At 47.8% G+C, this 16,586-nt stretch overlaps 3 protein-coding genes across 3 annotated transcripts in view; 1 reads left to right on the top strand and 2 right to left on the bottom strand.

Annotated features, from left to right (window-relative positions):
• glcci1a (glucocorticoid induced 1a) overlaps positions 1-877 on the bottom strand; it is a 17,370-nt gene extending 16,493 nt beyond the window's left edge. The window contains exons 1-2 of the mRNA XM_061256069.1: positions 873-877; positions 264-429 (exon numbers count right to left, since the gene is read on the bottom strand). Coding sequence (XP_061112053.1) covers positions 264-429; positions 873-877 — 171 coding nt within the window. The remainder of the gene's footprint in view (positions 1-263; positions 430-872) is intronic.
• A 651-nt stretch (positions 878-1,528) lies between these two features.
• Positions 1,529-6,979, bottom strand: umad1 (UBAP1-MVB12-associated (UMA) domain containing 1). The gene is made up of 4 exons (XM_061255234.1): positions 6,822-6,979; positions 6,084-6,185; positions 5,226-5,308; positions 1,529-4,089 (listed from the first exon to the last, which is right to left on the bottom strand). The coding sequence occupies exons 2-4, from the start codon at positions 6,160-6,162 to the stop codon at positions 3,832-3,834; spliced, it is 420 nt and encodes a 139-aa protein (XP_061111218.1). The 5' UTR covers positions 6,163-6,185; positions 6,822-6,979; the 3' UTR covers positions 1,529-3,831.
• A 1,151-nt stretch (positions 6,980-8,130) lies between these two features.
• Positions 8,131-11,438, top strand: rpa3 (replication protein A3). The gene is made up of 4 exons (XM_061255648.1): positions 8,131-8,329; positions 8,699-8,773; positions 10,366-10,477; positions 11,258-11,438. Exons 1-4 carry the CDS (start codon positions 8,231-8,233, stop codon positions 11,338-11,340), a joined length of 369 nt encoding a protein of 122 aa, XP_061111632.1. The 5' UTR covers positions 8,131-8,230; the 3' UTR covers positions 11,341-11,438.
• Positions 11,439-16,586: the final 5,148 nt, after the last annotated feature.

The following is a 16,586-nucleotide window of genomic DNA, read 5'->3' as shown; positions in this document are numbered from 1 at the left end:
CGCTTCCTTGGATAGCACAGCTAGTTAGTTAGGCAGTCTAAATTATTAGCCTGCTAGCTGATCATACTGACACGGCTAATTTGCCAGTTAGACGGGCCCTTCAGAGTCGCAGAAACCGGGTTTGAGGAAAGGAAACGCAAAGGCAAGCAGACATCGCTTATGACCTACATTACATCCATAAATTAGGAGGCTCGCTTGCAGCCTCGCAGAGGATTGCTACCGGATGGAGGAGAGGCTAACTGCGGGATGCCTCTTGTCATTACCTCCGCGAACGGGCGATCGGGTCTTGTGTGTCCGGCGGCGACCGTGTCCGTATTGCGGGTCAGCCTGACGTCCACCGACCCGTTTCCTCCCGGGTTGGCCGGCGACTGCGTCGGGCTGGCGGGGCTGGGGCTTCTCTCGATGTCGTCGGTTCCGTGTTGCTCCCGACTGTGGAGGAGGGGAGAGGAGGAGGAGTAGGAGGGCAGGCGGGTTGGGCTGTGGTTTTGCACGCAAGAGCTGGTACGGCTCGCTGGCTCGGACGGGCTACGGCTAGGCGACCAGTGGCGTGGGTGTTGCTGGCGGGGTGGTAGGGGACCGCTCGCCGCGTTTGACCTGGTGCTGATGATGGGGGTGTGTGATGAGGTCTTTGGGGGGTGTTGACGGTAGAGAGCTGTGGTCGTGTCCTGTGCCACGAGCTACACTTCATTAACGTTAGCTGAAATACCAACTTAGCTACGTAGCGTATCTACGTCAGCTAAAATACAAGTCTACCTATATTATTCTCACACTCATAAAAATAAATTGTACTTTAGGGAATCATTTAGCTTCCCCGATGACCCCTGGAGCAGTCGGTTCGGTTCTCTAGTTTAATTTAGGATAACCAAACTAACTGCATTTTCGACCACTGAAGGTTAGCCCCTCGCTATGTCTGTGATAAAAAGTGATCTCTCTCCGTGGTTAAAATGTACACCGAAATACGCCAACTTTAGTTTATATGCTCTCAATTTAGACATTTGTCGACAGTCGGGAAGTCCCCTTACTTGCAAGTGACAACTGCGTATTCCCTTCGCACCAACTTCGTACCCACTGGCTGACAGACGGGGGTGGACTACAAGTCTTTACTGTAATAATCTGGTTGGTGGATTAACGGTTTACGTCGGCACTCATTGGCCAGAGATTTTATATTGACAGTGTGAGTGACCAATACATTCATTGACGTCTTGCCCACGTGAGGAGATCCGTTTCCCCGGCACCCTATTGGCCGTTGAATTAAATTGACGGTGCAGTTTGTAAACGACGCACTAGAGAGTTTGTAAAGGCGCCGGTAAATGTAGTGGAATTAGTAAATGTATTTGGATGGGGCTGTACTACTATTATTGAATTATACGTAGGCCTATAGTTCAAACACTGAATTATATTAAACGTGGAGCCTCTTCGGTATTTTCAGATCAAATAGAGCACTTTTTGACCACTAATATAAAGTCCACAGTCAACTAATATGGTTTACTTATTGCAAAACAGCTGAAAATAACATTTCAACAGAAGGTACGGATTGCAATTTGTTTATTAAATTAATAATACAACATTTTAAATACTACCATTCGTAACACTACCTTCAGTACAACCAGATTTTAAATGTGTGTACAGTTTTGGACAATGAAAGGGGAAATGCCTGACAGTGAAAAAATAAACAAATAAGAAAGGTAACCCCTCTCCACCCCCCTCCCCCCTCCTATATAAACCATGTAAACCTGCCAGAATATGACAGTGCTACCATATAAAGTGTCTTTCAAAGTGAAATTTATATTCTCCCACGATTGATGAAGGCACGGAATTTAATTCCACAAATGTACTGTTGCTGACTAGCAGAAAGGTGGAAATATTTTAAAGAACTCGTGAATTCTGAGGTAAATTACAACATCCCGCCCTTGCTCAGAACCACAGCCTACATATCGTACTGATGGGGGACACCAGAATTATTAATGCTAAACTGTTGTCATGGCAACAAACTGCCCCAAATCAGCAGACATAAGTCCCGCAGCTTCTGATCATTTTTGTTTGACAGTTAAAACAGCCTGCTCGACCTCCGGTTTCCCTGGCGATGGATCACACAATCCACACAACAGTTCATAGATTCGGTTAAACATGCAGCCAAAAAGATCATTACAGGTGAACATGAACATGCGTCACAAAGTATAAGCACACAAATAACTCAGCACCTCTGCTTCCAGCTGTGACCAAAGGAAACCCACCACAGTTACAACCACCATAATAATCATGCTGAAGAGTCCAGCGACTGCAGAAGTACAATTACCAAAGTAATAGTGTGCCATCGCTAACTTCATTTTCATGGCTGCAAGAAAATAGTCATTTAAGTCTTGGAAAAAAAAAAAAAAAAACATAATTTTTGGAAAGTACATTCATGAAATATCAGCATTCGGTGATTCCGCATATGGGGCTGAAGTGCTGGACGTCTGAGCGTGCGGAACACACCACATCGCCCAGTGAGAACCATCACTGCCGCTTAAAGGTTATTAGGCCGCAGAAAACGTAAATCCAGGAAAAGAGTTAATTTCACCTGAGCGCACAGTGACTGGGTCTCCACACCACAGCCATACTGTCAGGATGACCGATCCTCTGCTTCAAAACCATCATCTGATTGCTACATTCAGCACTCTGGCAAAAGACCGTTTTCCAGCTAAATATAATTCAAAAGGGGCACACAGTACTTGCCATAATGAGCTTGTTCTCTCCTTGTAAATCTTTTTTTTTTTTTTTGTTCAATTATGTTTGCACAAAAGAAATAGAACGTATTTAATTAAACTATCTGACTCCACCACTCATACTGTCCAGCACGTTGTTGTAAACCGTACAAAACCGCCTTTAAAAACACAAACATCACTAAATGTACACTGTGAATGAATATTGTGCTGAAATCGGAACTATGCAGTCTTAGAACAAACTTCATGTTTTTATGTGTGTATGGGTGTGTGTGTGTATGAGTGTGTGTGTGTGTGTGTGTGTGTGTGTGTGTGTGTGGAACTGTGTTCTGTGTTATGCAGCAAGGTTTCTTGAAAACACATTTTTTTGGCTTTTATGAGACTGAAGTGAAACCCAGAAAGCATCAGCTATCGTGAGTCCACGTTTCTTTGGCTCAGTCAACGTAGTAAACTGTCACATTTTTCTGCACAAAACACAAAACAGAAACCAAAACGACAGGATCCATTCAGCCGTTTGTAAACATGAAAGTGGAGTAAAAGGTGACACCAAAACTACCGTACAAACGACACAAGGGCGCTGAAACGTGTTCGCAGGTTTACCCTCAGCTGGTGTCTGCGTCAGGGGAGTGCGACGCAGACCCATCTGTCAAGACTTCACACCAGCCTGTACTCTCTAATTACTTCACTAACGGATTCATCTGAGCTGAGCTTTTCTGAAAAAGCCAAGAGCTCCAATGCTTCATGAACACCAGCAGGCCCTCTGAGTTACAGGTCCCAGGTGATGTCATTTTCACACGTACAGTCGATATAAAAATATATCCAGGGTTATTTAAGGCAATAACAGAGCCCTATGTAGATAAGCTAATGAAAGCTAACAACACAGCAATAGTGGTAGGCCTCCCCATCGGGCAGTGATCCCTGAGGAGGGCGGGAGGGGCATAGAGAAGGGGGCGGAGCACATTAAGGGACATGGGGTAGGAGGGGGTGTGGCTTGTGTTGGGAGGGGGTGTGGCCTGTGGTATGAGGGGGAGGGGCTTGTGTTAGGAGGGGGTGTGGCCCGTTGTAGGGCGGGCGTGGCCTGTGGCAGGAGGGGGCGGGCGTGGCCTGTGGCAGGAGGGGGCGGGCGGCATTAGGAGTCGCAGAGCACGGAGTTCTCCAGGGTGAAGTCGTAGCGGAAGCGGGCCAGGCTGGCGCTGGTGTCGCGGGGCAGGAGGGCCTCAGGGATTTGGGGGAGCCCCGCCTGCATGGCCAGGATGTGGGGCGCCAGCATGAAGGGCACATCCCCCAGCAGCTCAGGGAGGAAGGCCGCAGTCTCCACCTCCGTCACAGGGGGCGCCAGAGAGGGCTGCAGAGGAACCACGGGCGGGGCTGGAGTCACACTGGAGGACTGAGAGAGAGAGAGAGAGAGAGAGAGGGGGGGGGGAGGGAGAGAAAGAGGGAGGGAGAGAGGGAGAGAGAGAGGGAGAGGGAGGGAGAGGCAGAGAGAGAGGGGGGAGAGAGAGAGAGAGGGAGAGAGAGGGAGGGAGAGGCAGAGAGAGAGGGGGGAGAGAGAGAGAGAGAGGGAGGGAGGGAGAGGCAGAGAGAGAGAGGGGGGAGAGGGAGAGAGAGAGGGGGGAGGGAGGGGGGGCGAGGGAGGGAGGGGGGGCGGGGGAGGGAGGGGGGGCGAGGGAGGGAGGGGGGGCGGGGGAGGGAGGGGGGGCGAGGGAGGGAGGGAGGGAGAGAGAGGGGGGAGGGAGAGAGAGAGAGGGGGGAGGGAGGGAGAGAGAGAGGGAGAGAGAGGCAGAGAGAGAGGGAGGGAGAGAGGCAGAGAGAGGGAGAGAGAGAGGGAGAGAGGGAGAGGCAGAGAGAGGGAGAGAGAAAGAGATGGATAGGAGAGAGACGGATAGAGATGGATAGAGAGAGAGGGAGAGAACGAGAGGGGGAGAGAGAGTGTGAGACATCGATAGAGAGAATTTGAATTAGAGATGGGTAGGAGCCCATGATAATGAAATATCATCAGTTCTTGGCACAAACGGTGCAGCAGGGTTGCATTTCAGTCCATTCAGACGCTCTTCAGCAGAAGGACTCCACACTGAGAGAACCTCAGAGTCTACAGCGTGTGTGAGCAGCGGAGACCGGGCTGCAGCTCTCAGACCGGACACAAGCGCCGCATTGTGAGAGCACTAATGTTTTAATGTGAGGTTATCTCTGCTGATAACCCAGAGCCACCACACAGCACACTTACCGCCATTATAACGCTAACAGAGCAGCGTATTACCCTATTTCCACTGCATACAAAGCCTGCTGATTGAAAGAAAGCCCTCCAGGACTGGAGTTAAACCTGCAGACACTGCGGCCCTCCAGGACTGGAGTTAAACCTGCAGACACTGCGGCCCTCCAGGACTGGAGTTAAACCTGCAGACACTGCGGCCCTCCAGGACTGGAGCTAAACCTGCAGACACTGCGGCCCTCCAGGACTGGAGTTAAACCTGTGGCCCTCCAGGGTGCTGGTAGAGGTATGTCAGAGAGGTGCCTCACGGTTACCTTGGAGGGCAGGACGATGACGTTGGTCGCTGGATACACATTCGGGATTTGAACTTTCTGTCTCTTTTCTTCTGCGGTCTCACCTGGGGAGAGGATAAAGTGCCTTCAGTCACAGACAGCAGATGGGTGACACACTCACTCCCGCAGGAGCATTCATTTCAAACCTCCATTAAGTCCTACACTTATCCTTCTGAGGTTTCGAGATCACCCATATTTGACGAATGCCTAAAAGTAGCATGTTAGGAAAAACCCACGCTGTAGCTGCATACATTGGCCGATTTGAACAGTTTGAACAGTTGATCGACTTAACTAGCCCGACAAGTCTACCAAAGGAATTTCAAAACTTCCACTCAGACGCGGCCCAGATTTACTGTGCCGTAACGATCACGGTTATGGTGTGACCTCACAAAATGGCTGGCTTCCTTCTGAAACAGAGAAGTAGGACAAAGAGGTGCAGATCCCTCCTGTGTCTCAGAGTAAATGGAGGCATTCGCTAAGGACCACTGCATAGTCGTTCAGTACTGAGCATATCTGGGCTCTTCTGATGGACTGTCATGACCTGATCCACAGTTACTGAGATAAATATAGAGAAACCTTTTTTTCCTTTACCCTTCTCTCGCTCTCTATCTCTTTGTTGGAGCTCTTTTTTAACTTTTTGCATTTTCAAAGCATTTTAAATGTGTAACTTTTGAAATTCTCCTCGCTGGGTGGAGAGTTATTGTGCTTTGTAAACGGTCTATCCCTGCAAATCTAAGTACTTTGTGATTATTGTAACATAATAGTACAGTAATAAAATAATTCTGCTCTGCCATTTCAATCTTGTTTTACAGGACGCGTAGACGGACCCGCAGAACTCACCGAGGATCACAAATCCGTCTGCCTCCTTCTCTTGAGTGGACTTCTTCGAGTCCTTCCGAAGTCCGAGAAAACTGAACATCTCGGCTCCGCGTCGTCCCACCTCTGTGTATGAAATAAATAAATAAATAAATAAAACGCAAATTACTTAATTCATTTTAAAAGTTATTTTCAATATTACGCGCTGGCTTTACAGCAAGTGAAGGCTGCAGGTTCGATTCCTTGGCTCAGCCAACCGTAATTTTTTCCCCTTGAAAATGACTTAGCGTTACGCAACTTTTGCATCGGATGTATCGTATAAAGAGGAAACAAAAAACGAAAGAAAGAGGTTTCGTGATGCAAATCGCTTCAGCATGAACAGTTATTTTCAGGTTTACTTGCTAATTATCGTCAGCAACTCTTACTTTAGTGCAGAGTACTCTTGTCTTAACTTGAGTAGTTGATTAGTTAAACGTGTTAGTTAGCGAAGATAAGTTACCAGAGCAAGACAAATACAATCTTGCTAGGTAGGTATTAATTGAAGTAGTTCCTATAACTAACAGCTAATATTTACACTTAAATTTAACGTAACATGGTTGTGTACATGGTAAATTGCTAACTATCCAGGAGTAGAGAGAAATCTTGCATGACAGCCAGTCTAGCAGATAAACTTCTGACTCCATTAATGCCACCTGTCAAACGAACACCAAAACTATCTCGCTAACCGCTTACAATTGCATAAATTACGTGATATGCACTTACCGTGACTATGTTGAGTAAAGAATATGAACTATAATCCGGAAAATACACAAATAGTATCTAATAATTTTAGCGAGCAATAGCAGCAGATTGGCAGGCCTTCTGTTTACTGTAGCCCTTTCCACATGACTTCCGGCTGTGCAGTGACGTCACTGTGACACGTGCCGAGTCCGGGAGAGATTCACAAGTCATGCAATGTTGGAAACTTATTTTCGGGCTAAGGGATGGGACATTTTTTTAATAGCAGGTCTTGCTGTGCACGTCTTTAATCGCATGGCATGCATTGCATTTTCATTTATTTAGCTCAATACGGGTATTTACAAGGTCCCAAATGGTTTGTGTGCACCACCGATGTGTGCATTGTTGCTGTTACATATGTAATATTGACTCCGCATTGATGTTATTATCTTATTCCTCAAAAGCAATACACGTGAACTGAAGTTGGTAGCGAGTTCCAAGTGGCTTTGGGAACAATTCGAAATACCGATAACACAGAATTGGCCGGCAGCGAGGGAGAACACATTACACTATCTTTACATACTGAACAATTAATGATTAAATCAATTTCAGTTTTTATCCAAGCTATATTATTCATGTGTTTAGCGGCAGATGCGTACATCAGTGATTATCTGCAGTCAACGGCAGGGGAAAAACACTTTTAACAGATTAGCCTACAGTAGCTTGCTAATAACACATATTGCACTCAACGCATAGCAAGCGTTTATTAATTAATTACGTAGCAGTGTGATCTGCCAAATCTCCAGCAGGGGGCGGCAAAAGCTCTTTCATTCCACTTCGGCTGACCGATCCTGGCGGGGAAAGAACAGATTGAACTACATCGGTGTGTGTATGTAGTCTTTCCAGCATACAAAAACGAATGCACACACAAACACAAAGATAATAAGGCATAAAGACGTAAATTAATTGTTAGAATATTTTTTGAAGGCTATAATTCAAAATGATTGTAGTAGCACATTTAAGGCGTAAGGTCGCACGTGTGATTAGAATGCTCTTAACTGAACATTCTAATGTTGATGTGAGTCATTACCATATATGTCAATGGTAATTACGGTCTGGCAATGGAAAGAAATTGAGTTCTAGAACACTGTCTTAAAAATATATTATTTAAATGGTTAAAGTGGGAAACATTTGGGAATAAACTCAAAATGTTTCGAGCCTACAGTAGTAGCCTACATATATTCAGATCAAATACACGTTCTTCACTAAAAGTATTAGAAGCCAAAAAACGTTGCTCTCTCTGATATAGCAGTTTGGTTCGAGGAACACTAGTTCCCCTGGGGAAGAATTATAATGTAGCACCGTGTCGGAAATGACGTAAAAAGTCCCAAACTTTTCCCGCGATTAGTATCTTGCGTTGGACTTGAAGCTGTTGAATCACCAAAAGCGGCACAATGGCGAGTATTTATGAATCCCCCAAAACGCGTATCAACACCAGCATGCTCTCTCAGTATATCAGCAGACCCGTGTGCTTCGTTGGGCGTCTTCAGAAGGTAAGCAACTGCAAAGTTCGTTGCTGCAATTGGTTGGCAGTAGCTAGCTAATATTAGCCGGTTTATAGTTCTTCGTTACACCGTGTTCGTGTTTTAACTGCAACCAGGCTTATGATGCCAAGAGCTGCCGTACAGTCAGTAAATGTTATGCTGAAGCTTTTCGCCTGAGACTGATGTTAGCTAGCTACGAAATTGCAGGAACTGCAGTATAATGTGTAAAGTCGTGCCCTGCGTGGCTTGCTTTGAAGTAAGCAAATCTAGGCTAATCTAGTTGACAGGTTGGCGAACCAGCCGCAGTGAAGGCGAACGCGGAATCGCAGGAAGACCGTGTGGGTGATGACTATTTTATGTGCCCGCATTCTGTTGCAGCTGCACCCGTCTGGGAAGTCCTTCACCCTGCTGGACGGAGAGAACAATGCGGCGTCTGTGGAGCTCAACGACCCGGTTAGTACAGTGCGCCTGTCTGCTTATCCGCTCGCTAACGCCCGTGTAAATGACCAGCTAATGTGTACACCAGCAAACAAGAGGACCTGCTAGTGGACGCGAATTTAGGCTCAACATAGAAGTTTAATTGGCGTAGTACGTTTTTCCTGTCACTTCATTTGCAATCATCTGTGTTTTGATGGTGGGAACACATTGGGCGGCGCACTCGTTTGCCTTAATTCCACTCCCAAAAGTCCGTTTCTGCTTCATGTAGAATTGGCTCTTGTTGACTCAAAGGGACTGAACGGTGGCAAGAAAAAAAATTCAGTTTCTGGGGAAATATTCCGGTGCAGAGTGGTGATTGGACACAATCTTCCTCATACCGAAACTGCCGGTAGCGGTGGACAATTCGCCTTTCGCTAAGCCACGCCCTAGAATGCAGACTGGCCAATCGCAGCGCAGCCAAGAACAAGCTCCGACAGGGGTCCGACACTTTCATGACAGCGCTCCATTGACTCTCGTGCAGGCGTCTCAGATTTTCGTTCTTTTCGACACTCGTTTTTGTGGACTATAACATAGTTATGGTTAAACGTTGTGCCTGGGGCACTTGTAACACTGATACTCGTTTCCCAGAGAGGTTGGCGGGGGGGGGGGGGGGGTGCGTTTTTTTTCCCCTTCCCCAAACCAAAATAAAACCCTGACAAGTGTCACCTGTAGATAAAAAAATCCCTCAAGGATCGACAGACAAGGCAAGTTTTGCCTTTAACCCTACAGTAAAGTTACACTATTCGGCATTCCGTTATTTCCGGCTATAAATTGGGTTCGCTAACCTAAAATATGAAGAATCAAAGGTGCTAGCAAGTAGCAAGCAAGCTTAGCGATAGCTTAGCAATCATGTAAACAGTCTGGATTCTATTTTTTGACAACAAGACTAGCAGCTAGATGTTGACTTTGTTATTCATAATCCATCCAAACACCTAACGTTAATATGTTACAGACAAGCTATTGTGGCCGTTTTCTAGGTGACTACCTTCACTGTGTTGCCACAGTCCAACAATATAACCGAAATATCACCTCGTTAATTACAGCTAGCGTTGCCTACTTATGGTTATGATAAGCTAGCATACAAGGCTACTGGATGCAATGTTATATTTGCTTAGTGCTTTTGCTTTGTAATAAAGACGATAATAGTGAATACAGACCTACCCAGATTTACATGAACAGTGTTGCTCCTTGATATCAGTGCCAGCCTCCGTCTCGATCAGCAGGTTATGTGGCAATTCATTTTTAGATTGGGATCTATAGGCTTTTGCCTCTATTTTGATCGCCTTATGTTCATTTTGTGTTACCAGGATGTCCTGTATGTAGCCCTCAAAGGCGTACTGTAACCCTTTCTGTCTCCTCCTATCTGAAAACGCATTTGCTGCTTTGTAAAAGCACGACAGCAGTTCAGCTGGAAGAGCTGTTAAACAGGCCATGTCGAAACTGAAAGTTTAGCAACAATAACTAAGGGGAGCGGGGCTTAGCGAAAGGTGAATTAAAAGCAGGTACGGTTTAATTTCAGGGGGGGGGTTTTTATTATAATTTTTTGTATTATTTCTTGTGCCTCCTAGGTTAACGAAGAGCTGAGTGGGATTGTGGAGGTGATCGGGATGGTGTCCAACAAGGCCACGGTCATGGCCTCAGCCTACACAGCCTACCGCGAGGACAAGGAAAAGCCGTTTGGTGCGTGACCCACGTCCAGTGTTCACGCGAGGGCCAGCATGTGGATGTGTAAACAGTCACCTGCCTCGTCATTGTTGCTCGTTAATGCCCCTGGTTGAGGGGCGGTGCTAGATCAGGTCTCATCTGAAAAGGGGCGGTGCTAGATCAGGTCTCATCTGAAAAGGGGCGTGCTAGATCAGGTCTCATCTGAAAAGGGGCGGTGCTAGATCAGGTCTCATCTGAAAAGGGGCGGTGCTAGATCAGGTCTCATCTGAAAAGGGGCGGTGCTAGATCAGGTCTCATCTGAAAAGGGGCGGTGCTAGATCAGGTCTCATCTGAAAAGGGGCGGTGCTAGATCAGGTCTCATCTGAAAAGGGGCGGTGCTAGATCAGGTCTCATCTGAAAAGGGGCGGTGCTAGATCAGGTCTCATCTGAAAAGGGGCGGTGCTAGATCAGGTCTCATCTGAAAAGGGGTGGTGCTAGATCAGGTCTCATCTGAAAAGGGGCGGAGCTAGATCAGGTCTCATCTGAAAAGGGGCGGTGCTAGATCAGGTCTCATCTGAAAAGGGGCGGTGCTAGATCAGGTCTCATCTGAAAAGGGGCGGTGCTAGATCAGGTCTCATCTGAAAAGGGGTGGGTGTGGCTTTTCCATTTGGCTCAGTTTGGCGAGCCACACTTGGCTAATTAAGATAATGTGACGTTGAATCAAGAGCCTGATGTATGGAATCAGGTGTCGTAGAGCTGGACTGCGTGTTTTTGATTCTTTAGTCAAACGCCCGTCTTCATTCCTCTTCCCCGCAGACCTGGAGCTGTACAACGAGAGCCTGAAGATAATCCACGACTTCCCGCAGTACTACCCGTTTGAGGTGTCGGCCAGCGGCTGACCCCCCCAAAGCATCGAATTCAAGATCTTAACTTCTTTTCTTTTTCTTCTCTACATCTGTTAAATGTACTTGTGTAAAATATGGGAGATTGTGTAAAATACAACAGTAAAATATTAAAATACCGTGGTCTTGTTTTAAGGGTTCTTTTTTTCGTTCGTTGCCTGTAGCACAAGGCGGTTTGAAGCCGTAAGGTTGGTTTATGCGCAGAATGGTCCTGAGTGCCCAAAACCAGTCTCCGTTCATATGCAGTCTTTTCAATCTCAGCCATTTATAGATTTTTTTTCATCATTAACCTTAAAATTATGCCAACCAGTGCAGTTTCCTCAATGGCCAAAAGCGATACTGGCTTCTGAAAGAAACCAGTTGCATGACTGGATTCTGTCATAGTGTTTTGCTGCACCCAACAAAGGAGGGGAGTATGAGCTGGCAGGATGAGCTGGCCGGGAGGAGGAGTTGAGGCGACACGTTTTTGGCCAGTGGGACTTCGCTCTGTGACTCAGACGTGGCAGATGTGGAGTGATCCACAGATCGATTGTTTATACTTCCTGACGTCTCAAGGGCTGCTCTCCCGTGTCCTTGACGCTGTAGCATCTTCCAGAAGCCTCCTCACTCCTCCAAAGGGCCTTTACAGGGAGGCCCGGTCATGAGCCTTTACAGGGAGACCCGGTCATGGGCCTTTACAGGGAGACCTGGTCATGGGCCTTTACAGGGAGACCCGGTCATGGGCCTTTACAGGGAGACCTGGTCATGGGCCTTTACAGGGAGACCCGGTCATGGGCCTTTACAGGGAGACCTGGTCATGGGCCTTTACAGGGAGACCTGGTCATGGCCTGTTACAGGGAGACCTGGTCATGGCCTTTACAGGGAGACCCGGTCATGGGCCTTTACAGGGAGACCTGGTCATGGGCCTTTACAGGGAGACCCGGTCATGGCCTTTACAGGGAGACCTGGTCATGGGCCTTTACAGGGAGACCTGGTCATGGGCCTTTACAGGGAGACCCGGTCATGGGCCTTTACAGGGAGACCCGGTCATGGGCCTTTACAGGGAGACCCGGTCATGGCCTTTACAGGGAGACCTGGTCATGGGCCTTTACAGGGAGACCTGGTCATGGGCCTTTACAGGGAGACCTGGTCATGGCCTGTTACAGGGAGACCTGGTCATGGGCCTTCACAGGGAGACCCGGTCATGGGCCTTTACAGGGAGACCCGGTCATGGTCCTTTACAGGGAGACCTGGTCATGGGCCTTTACAGGGAGACCTGGTCATGGCCCTTTACAGGGAGGCCCGGTCATGAGCCTTTACAGGGAGACCTGGTCATGGCCCTTTACAGGGAGACCCGGTCATGGGCCTTTACAGGGAGACCCGGTCATGGGCCTTTACAGGGAGACCCGGTCATGGGCCTTTACAGGGAGACCTGGTCATGGGCCTTTACAGGGAGACCTGGTCATGAGCCTTTACAGGGAGACCCGGTCATGGTCCTTTACAGGGAGACCTGGTCATGGGCCTTTACAGGGAGACCCGGTCATGGTCCTTTACAGGGAGACCTGGTCATGGCCTGTTACAGGGAGACCTGGTCATGGGCCTTTACAGGGAGACCTGGTCATGGGCCTTTACAGGGAGACCTGGTCATGAGCCTTTACAGGGAGACCCGGTCATGGGCCTTTACAGGGAGACCTGGTCATGGGCCTTTACAGGGAGACCTGGTCATGGCCCTTTACAGGGAGGCCCGGTCATGAGCCTTTACAGGGAGACCTGGTCATGGCCCTTTACAGGGAGACCCGGTCATGGGCCTTTACAGGGAGACCCGGTCATGGGCCTTTACAGGGAGACCCGGTCATGGGCCTTTACAGGGAGACCTGGTCATGGGCCTTTACAGGGAGACCTGGTCATGAGCCTTTACAGGGAGACCCGGTCATGGTCCTTTACAGGGAGACCTGGTCATGGGCCTTTACAGGGAGACCCGGTCATGGTCCTTTACAGGGAGACCTGGTCATGGCCTGTTACAGGGAGACCTGGTCATGGGCCTTTACAGGGAGACCTGGTCATGAGCCTTTACAGGGAGACCCGGTCATGGGCCTTTACAGGGAGACCCGGTCATGGTCCTTTACAGGGAGACCCGGTCATGGTCCTTTACAGGGAGACCTGGTCATGGGCCTTTACAGGGAGACCTGGTCATGGGCCTTTACAGGGAGACCTGGTCATGGCCTGTTACAGGGAGACCTGGTCATGGGCCGTGGAGGGCCGAGAATGCAGCCTTTCATTCCATCCTGTCACCACACCCTGCTGATTTCACTAATCAGACCCGTTCCAAATGTACAGGTATCTGTGTCTACCTTAGGTCATGCATGTGACTGCAGAATAGCGCCCTCTGCTGCTGTGTGTGTGTCACTGGAACGTCACCGGGTTTCGCCATAAAGCTGGTTGTCAGAGGCCACTAAAGGCTTCCAGCTGCAAACTTCTGTGTGATGATTTACTGAATCGATATTGACTAAATCAATTATAGTCACTTGTGCCTTTACAGGACGATACTATGTTAAAACACAATCGCTGTGGATGTTTTGAAAGTCCTGGCTGGCATTGAAAGATAAACTTTATTTATGAGGTTATTATTAGGGTAATGCCCTCTGGCAGCAGTGTGTGGAGTGTCTAAACACCCTCTGCTGTGAGATCGGTGAGATGATGTTGAAGTCGGTGGGGTCATATTTTTCCTCGGGCATGAAGACTTAGGCTCAGAATTAAATCTTTCCCAGAAAGGCTTCCCTCAAAAATGTGAGAAATGGTCTCAGAAAACGAGATAACACGTTTGAGTCCGACTTAAATGACCAGCTCCCGCCCCGGGGGGGGGGAACTCAGTCATGCATTTGCAAAATATTGTGGCATGCACTTGTGCCTGGAATTTTAGCTGTGAAGAGACTAAAATGACATCTTTTTTTTTCTGGTGTGGGGTCCCAAAAAGGTGCCTATGCAGTTTTAGCATTTATGTGTACCCGCCTTGACTGTAGGTTTATTAGCGTCTGAAATGTTGCGTTTAAATGTTTTTTTTTTACGTACTCCCCAACTTTTGATGGATGTTTTACCGATCAATTTGTTACCCTTTGGCAAAGCACCTGGTCGCTATATGTTAGGAGGACGTTCACTTCTCAAACAGGTTATGAACTAATGAGGCAGTTTAAATAATTTAACATGTTTAATGGGTATGTTATGTGCACGTGCGAGGGCTTGTGTGCAAGTAGTTTGTGCACGTGCGTGGGTATTTTTTTCAGCCAAAAATAAGTGGGAGCGAATCATTTGCGTGAGACACAAATGTTGTTTTGAAGTATGTATCTTGGTACTTGAGTATCTAAGTAATTGAGTCGCTGGATCTTGTGGTTGTGGATAGTACATTGCCTCCGGTGACGCAGCTGCCGCGGTGCGTCGAGTCCGGACAGGGCCGTGATCGCTCCTGCACATGCTCACAGCGTCTGGGTGAGGAGCTGGCTTTAGCGGACAGGTGAGGCTCAGGTAGGGATCTGAGCACTGCTACTCTCCTCAACCGCGTCCGAGTGTACACAGATCACACACGGGAGCTTTCCATACCCCTTTTGTGCAGCTACAGTCCGCTCCAGAAAGGCATAGCAACGGGGATACAAACATTACCTGACCGTAAAAGCATTCAGCCAAAGCTCTTATCCAGAGCGACGTGCAACGCAGAGTGCATAAGCAGGTAAAAGTGTGCTGAAAGCCATAGAGGGAAGTACAGTTCTGAGTGACTGAAGTGACCACATAGATACGAACTTGAACCCTGTAGAGTAACCCGTCGAGAAAGGAAAACCAATGTTTCCGAGCATTACATTGCTACTGCTGGTGTTTGAGGGTAGGGATTTGCCCCTTAATTCCTCGTATTATCCACTTCAAAAGATAAACACGCCACATTCCAGCAAAAAGCGAAGCTTGACGGCTTAACCTGGCTCTACGTTTCAGTAGTAATAATAATAATAATAATAATAACTTCCCTTGACGAACATATTTGTGGTTAACTAATCAAAAGAAGAAGAGAAGAGATTTCGCGAACGCTGTCATGAACCCAAGAACAATACGCGATCGGGATCCACCCACGAGCGCCTGTCAGCGCAGAGAATGCCGCGTGCGCCGCAGGCTCGGTTTTCCGTCTGACGTGACGAATGACGAGAGTGCGCAGAGTTCAGTAACACCGCGTACCTCTGAGCACGGCAGGTAGAGACCCACCGGTGCGGAGCTGTCACTCAAACGGGCTGTCTGAAGAAGTATGCGGCGTGCTCTCTCCGGTCCTGCCACGATGAGCCAATTCGCTTGTTTTCATTTCTACCTCCAATAAAATCAAATCAAATAAATCTTCGGCAGAAATGTTGGCTCAAGCTTCAGTCGTTCTATGTTGATAGACATTTTTTCGTTTTTATATTTACCGCTCTTAAATACCAAAATAATCTTCTGCATAAATGCTTGGACCAATCGTTAGCCTGTTGTCTTTCAGGCTAGAAAGTAGCACAATATTTGCTTTTAAAAAAACACCTTGAATTTGTGTTCAAATATTTCTTGAAAGTGTGTGAAAGCAGTGATGGACGTTGGTGGCTTAGTTTCAAGACCACAGCTGACATCCAAGGAATTCCTGTCTTCTTATATTAATCCTTCCTCTTCCTTTCCAAAGTCCCCGAGGTTACGGAACCTGTGGGAAAAGAGCAGGGGTCAGGGGTCAAAGGTCAAAGTGCAAACCCAAGAGCATGGAAAGGGAGCCTGCGCCAGGGATCACCAGCTGATCTTTAACACGAAACCACACGCAAAAAACAACGAGCACAAACTGACGCACAGAGGAAAGGGCACAGAACGGGCAGCAAATAAGGGCTAATATGAAAATACACTGCACCTTGCCTGTAAGCCCCACTCACAACCACTATTAATGGACTAGCAGCACTACAGAAGAAAGCTTGTGCCAAGATTGCAGTGACATAAACGCCCTAGTGGGGAGACACCTATGGGCTGTCATCCAGGCAATGTCTTTTTGCTTGTTTGTAAGACATTTGTGTGTTACATTTGCCCAGATGACTTGCGGGTCCAGGTCTGCCCCCCCCTCGGGAGCGTTACAATTTGGCCAGATCTTAAATGAGCCATAATCATTTTATAGCTCCACGAGGTTAGGCCAGCCCTGGGCAGATCCGTCCTGTAGGCAAAGTCCTTCAGGGCTCGGTAGATGTAGGGGGGGTCCCAGCTGTAGGGTATGGAGGTCCAGCACA

Source organism: Conger conger, chromosome 9 (assembly GCF_963514075.1).
Source record: "Conger conger chromosome 9, fConCon1.1, whole genome shotgun sequence".
In the NCBI taxonomy this organism is placed as follows: domain Eukaryota; kingdom Metazoa; phylum Chordata; class Actinopteri; order Anguilliformes; family Congridae; genus Conger; species Conger conger.
This window is presented reverse-complemented; position numbering and strand designations above follow the sequence as displayed.

What these genes read in the sequence shown, in the direction of transcription:
- umad1 (XM_061255234.1), bottom strand. Translation starts at nt 6,162, where the DNA reads ATGTTCAGTTTTCTCGGACTTCGGAAGGACTCGAAGAAGTCCACTCAA. An exon ending in AGACGGATTTGTGATCCTCG is followed by an intron (nt 5,309 to 6,083) that starts GTGAGTTCTGCG and finishes TCCTCTCCCCAG; the next exon opens with GTGAGACCGCAGAAGAAAAG. An exon ending in TCATCGTCCTGCCCTCCAAG is followed by an intron (nt 4,090 to 5,225) that starts GTAACCGTGAGG and finishes TCTCTCTCTCAG; the next exon opens with TCCTCCAGTGTGACTCCAGC.
- rpa3 (XM_061255648.1), top strand. Translation starts at nt 8,231, where the DNA reads ATGGCGAGTATTTATGAATCCCCCAAAACGCGTATCAACACCAGCATG. An exon ending in TCGTTGGGCGTCTTCAGAAG is followed by an intron (nt 8,330 to 8,698) that starts GTAAGCAACTGC and finishes ATTCTGTTGCAG; the next exon opens with CTGCACCCGTCTGGGAAGTC. An exon ending in GGACAAGGAAAAGCCGTTTG is followed by an intron (nt 10,478 to 11,257) that starts GTGCGTGACCCA and finishes TCTTCCCCGCAG; the next exon opens with ACCTGGAGCTGTACAACGAG.